Raw genomic sequence first — 6,000 nt, forward strand, 5'->3', positions numbered from 1 at the left:
CGATGACGTTAGTGTTAGTGTTAGTGTTAGTGGCAGTGGCGGTAACAATGATAATAGTGGTGTTGTTGACGGATTTTGATTTTAGTAGTAGTGGTTTGCGATGAGAATGGATACATCAATGAAGGTCGGCGCGGAGTCAATATACAGTGTCTGACATATTCATGCATGGTATGTCAGTCGGCAAGCACTATACAACCAACTTAAATCTGGGCTAGCAGCCACACGTACACAGGTATGTACTTCATCACATGACGGGAGTGGATGAGTTCGGTTACGCCGATTATAGCATTATTCCAGCATGCATGGGGACACCAGAAATGGGCTTCACACACTGTAACCATGTGCTACCCCACCGTTACGAAGGTCATTAGATGACAAAGATGTCAGCAAATGCGAAAGAGAAACAAAGGGAACTAGATATTGTACACAATGGCACACTTTGTGATCATCGCAGCAGCATTGTACCCATGTGGGAAATCAAACCCGGATAGAGACGAACGAGTATTTCAACCCCTAAGCTACTACACCACCCCTTGTCAGGAGTCAAACACAATCATTTTATGAATAATGAATAATAATACCAATATATAATACAGTACCAACCGTTTCCTCTCTGAAGGAACAAACTGGCTTAAATTTTTATTCCTGCACATTTGCAGGTTACCCAGTGTCTGGTTCTTTCATTTGTATTTTCTCATAGCCAGTCAAACATAACATGCAGAGACAGGAAAGGAATACACAGGTCCGTAAGGGAAACGACCACTCTAGCTAACGCAAAGCGAGCCTTGCACAGTTCGGAGGGAGCCGTCCACAAATATGTAATGTAACTGACCCGTGTCTGCCCTTGTGGGTAATGCTTGACTCATACACCAAAACACCCAACAACATAACCGATATCCTGGCCTGGCATGAGTGCTGAATGTGCATAACACTCATTTCACACTTCCGTCTGGTTCAGACCAAAGCAGACCAAACAGCAACATTGCAATATTCGGTTCAGACATAGAAGAGACTCGGCAAGATCATGACTTGAATTAATTTGGACCTGGCCAACCTCATGCCCCACTTGTCGCCATTTTATGGCTAGTCTTACGGCATCACGGATTCAGTATTTTTCGCGCAATAGAATGTAAAAATATCTGCGCCGACGCACTCACATAATCCGTACAGCAGTAGATGAAAGGTATTTTCGCTAAACTGTTGACACTGATATGTTTAGCATTGCGCTTGACAGGCTCTCAAACTATCAGAAGCTATTGCGTACACAGTTTCACAGTCCCTTTTTCATAAATGGTCAACGGATATCTAGGGAGTCTCTTGAAAACTGGAAATGCTAAACTTTTACAGATAAATGTAGTCTTTCCATAAACCCGTAAAATTGCTTTTCAGCAATCCATGCTTGTCAGAAAAGGCGACTAACGTCATCGGGTGGTCAGGCTGCTGACTTGGTTGATGCATGTCATCGGGTCATATCTGTCACTGAATCGTCTGTGTCAGATTCGATTATGCTAATGCTGTTAGGTGTGTAAATGAGTCCATTCTCGGTTTGACGTTATTGTGTAACTTTTCATTTTCTTAACATAATACAAATAGTATTAATCGTTGCTTCCGCTCTCCGCCAGCCGTTAGCCAAGGGCTTGTTTTATTGTGCATCAGTTCTCATAAAACGAGTGGGTGATATTAAACATCACATTGGCAATATTTCAGCTATATCGTGGCGAGAACATTTAACACTCAAAATGGAATATATGTATATTATAAACACCTGTTGACAGAACTAGAATATCACAATTAGATTTAGAAAACTAGCGTGGAAAGTTAAAACTAATATCACTATTTGGACAATACAATATAAAGCAGGCTATAGATCGCCAACAACAGAAGGTAGATGACCAGACTAGGGACCATGGGGACTTACAATACCTTTAATAAATACATGAACTCTAGTTGGATTTAGTGTACTAACACCATCCCTTCAGCTGCTGGCGATTGTACGACATGTTAGCCACAATTAAAATGCAAGAATACTACTTTCGAAAATCCTGGTAAGTTTAAATCTACTTCAAAAGTTTTGGGACTTGCGTACCCGCTCAGGAGGACAGTAATTTTACAACACTTCAAACCCCTTTGAGGGTTCAATCTCAGTTATTAATTTAAACTACAAATAATGAAATATTCAAATATTTACAAGTCATTTAACAAATCTAATTCTTTTTAAAACGTAGTAATTAAATAATAATTGACATTATTAAATAGATCCTTCATAGTTCGTTATTCAAAATAGTTATCGCTTGTGATGGAATACTTAGTTCTCATAAAGTATGATACAGCGCACACATACGTGCAAAATGTGGTGCATAAATAAAACCAGGATGAATTACACATACTTCTGTTTCAGGTGATGATTGCCTAATGCACAATGATCATGTGAGGGTTCCATTTGGTTCAGACTAAATACAGACTATTATAGCCGCATAGCGATATTAGGTTCAGACATACAGGACACGCAGTGAGATCATGACATGAAGCTATTTGACTGGAACTAGAATGAATTATATATACATGTGGTACAACGGCTGGATAAGACATTGAAAAAAATATCAGATGATGTCACGATGTCGCGTTTAAAAATTATTGTCTAACCCATCACTCCGCAAATATTCCAGCTACATCGCACCGATCACTATTCGAACTATGTCCAATCTGGACAATCCACAGCACATCTGGGATACGGTGACATACATCAACCAAATCTTGCGTCTGACCAACAGGACCCGCCAGTCACCTCTGTGACAGGTATGTAGCTGTTGGTGAACATTTTTACCACCGTCCTGGGCCTAGAATTTCGAAGCTTCCTTAGCGCTAGGAATGTCGTAAGTGCCATACCTTAAAATTACTAACGACTATATTAACGCTAAGAGAGTGTCGAAAACCTAGACTCTGTTTCCATAATTATGATTCATATACAATGTATATGTCAAAGTAATAAGTCAAATGTCGACAGTAAGTAAAATACTTTATGCAGAAACTGAGCAAGGTGCATGGACAAAACGATACATGAGCACGGACGACACTGGTGACTGGTTTTCACATCTCTTCAGTACATAAAAGCCATACATCTATGCATGTAATACACTTATCTATACATATTCATTTACATATGTGACAGTAAGGCGCTAAAAACGCAAGTGGATGTTTGGTAGATATTTTCTTAAAAGAGGTCGAAGTCAAAGTCAAATAATTCATCGAATAGAAACAGCGAATAAGGATCCTGGAAGAAGTTCTGTTGAGGTGGTTGGTAATCTGTGAGAAAAAGTCAGGCATTTTAGTTGACGGTTTGATTCAAATATTATGAAACATTGTTTCAGTATGTGGGATAAAGGAGAACTGATGGGTAATTAACATGTTTGAGCAAGTGGTAATTGTTTTAGAAGAAGCAGTGACGTGTTCTCTTTCACTCAATTAAACATGCACTATTTTTATCCTTTTCACTCAACCAAACATGCACTATTTTCCCCCTTTCACCCAACCAAACATGCACTTGAAAGACAAATTGTTAACATCTTATGGTAGCTTACACCTCACATTCCGTTTGTGGGCGAATAAAAAATTGAATTTATAAGTTTTTGGTATATGTCGGTACAATAGCTCAGTTGAATATTCATAGATTTCAACTTGCGCCTGTAGGTGCACGGAGACGATTGTGGGTTCGAATCTAAGTTTGTCACCACTATATACCCGGGGTTTAGATCTCAGGAAAATGTTTAACAGCCAGGACCTGAGGCTCCTTACATTCAACTGAAACGCCATTGCAGACCACTGTTATGTTAAGAGGCGCTATTGCTGACGCATTAGGAATTTAAAATACTTACAGAAGCAACTTGTATACGGATATATGGCCACGTATGGAGGATAACACATGCAGTAATATGACCCCGGAGTGTTCACACATCTGCCGTAGCCACAGATGTACGGGTTGGGGGCACACTCGTCAATATCTGCAGGGAAACAAAAGGGACACTTGGAAGTAATAACATATGCAGTTGCCTTCGAAAACTGAACAACAGGGTGATCATTTCAACAATGCAGTTACCAATATTAGTGTAAGAAAGCCAAATATCTTGGAATTCCTGGTAAAGAATACTACACATTTTGTGATACGGGGAAATACACTTTGAATTATATATTTTAAAAAACAGGTACTTATAGGTGATGATACATGACATAATAAAGAAACTGTGATCTAATGGTAGATACACGTTATTTTTGTTATTTTGATGGCTGCTATCATTTAAAACTGTCTATACACAATACATTCAATATCAGCAAACTACTAAATATTAGTCATCCATTTACACTCAAATTATAAAATCATTTTAAATTATAATTTGTGGGAAATACAATAATATCAGTGAAATTTGTATGAATGTGATAACTTTAAAGAATAATCACACTGAATCTTACCGTTGCAAATAGTAGCGTTTGTGGGGTCGAGTTGAAACCCTTGAGAACAACTACATGTTGGAACAGCTACGGCCGGGGGTAGGAGACAGACTCCATTCAGGCAGCCCGTGGTGGCGCATGTGGCTGTATGGGTATGTACCGATATAGAGTGGGGAAACAGCAGAAATATGGACAGTTAGGGCTAGTTCAGTAAATTACTTTTGAGGCAACTTTCAGTCTGCCAAATTCTTATTCTGGTTCAGTTATACAATGTACTTTCAGGTGGGTTTCTTCACCAGAAATCAGGATGGATTCGCCCAAAAGCGAAAGTCAGTAATTAAACATCACTGTGGGTTGCCATTTGAGGTCACTTTCAAAGTTTGATATTGCTTCAACATACATGTAGTGCAAAGTACTTGCATCTATCCCAGAAAACGTTAATAATCTGTGCTAGTCAGCAATCAGACATCACTGTGGGATTTCTGTACAATACATTACTCATATAATGAAGCTACAGATAACACGAACAATTTGATGTTCCAGGGATCGGTATGTTTGTCAGAAACTGCAATTACGGTCCCAGTGAAATCGTTATAACCGCTGTTTCGTGTATAATGTGTGAGCTGTAGAGACTTCTGAATATGAAAGCATTACCTGAAAATGCAACCGCCTTCCATTTGATATGTTAGTCACTGAAAACTTTATATGTTTTGCTAGAGGTTTAGTGAGTGAGTGAGTTTAGTTTTACGCCGCACTCAGCAATATTACAGCTATATGACGGCGGTCTGTAAATAATCGAGTCTGGACCAGACAACCCAGTGATCAACAACATGAGCATCGATCTGTGCAATTGGGAACCGATGACATGTGTCAACCAAGTCACCCGCATCTTACGACAAGCATAGTCGCCTTTTATGGCAAGCATGGGTTGCTGAAGGCCTATTCTACCCCGGGACCTTCACGGGTAATAGGAGTTTAAGTTACATAGCACTTCACCATCTGCTGTGGTTATATACCATTCAAAACAAGTTGGGGATACTCCATTTTGCGAACATGGCACTAGGCAATACCAGTGTATATGAGAAAAAGTAAGTTTAACATATAGCCATACAGATGAAACAGTTCCAAAGGAATGCAAAAAATTTTCACATTTTCCCTTAATTTCTCTTTATCATCTGTTTCCTCCTTGGCTTCATCGCTTGTATTTTATCAATCCATTATCGAATATCCCCAACTTTTTTTATATTTTATAATATTTGTAACAAATGTTTCAGACAAACGTACGTCAGATTGTTCAGATCGACCCGACTAATTTTGTGAGACCTGTTTTTGTCCTTTAGTGAAAACATTCAACGTGAAAATCAAATATAATTTCCGAAATTGCGAGTTAGACATATAAACTGTTCACTACGATAATGAATAACATGCCTCTAAATTTGTATTAAAACGTCTCTAAACGTTTTGTGTACCTACCTTGAGCATCAGTGTGTGGTAGATAGATGGCAACCACAAAGGCAACGACGGCAATTACCAACGGGCTTGTGTAGATCTGCATTG

At 39.0% G+C, this 6,000-nt stretch overlaps 1 protein-coding gene across 1 annotated transcript; it reads right to left on the bottom strand.

The window, feature by feature from the left end:
* Window positions 1-3,186: 3,186 nt before the first annotated feature.
* LOC137256540 (latent-transforming growth factor beta-binding protein 3-like) lies at window positions 3,187-6,000 on the bottom strand. Its single transcript, XM_067794396.1, has 4 exons — window positions 5,917-6,000; window positions 4,465-4,587; window positions 3,873-3,998; window positions 3,187-3,303 (listed from the first exon to the last, which is right to left on the bottom strand). Exons 1-4 carry the CDS (start codon window positions 5,996-5,998, stop codon window positions 3,212-3,214), a joined length of 423 nt encoding a protein of 140 aa, XP_067650497.1. The 5' UTR covers window positions 5,999-6,000; the 3' UTR covers window positions 3,187-3,211.

Source organism: Haliotis asinina, chromosome 11, assembly GCF_037392515.1.
Source record: "Haliotis asinina isolate JCU_RB_2024 chromosome 11, JCU_Hal_asi_v2, whole genome shotgun sequence".
Lineage (NCBI taxonomy): Eukaryota > Metazoa > Mollusca > Gastropoda > Lepetellida > Haliotidae > Haliotis > Haliotis asinina.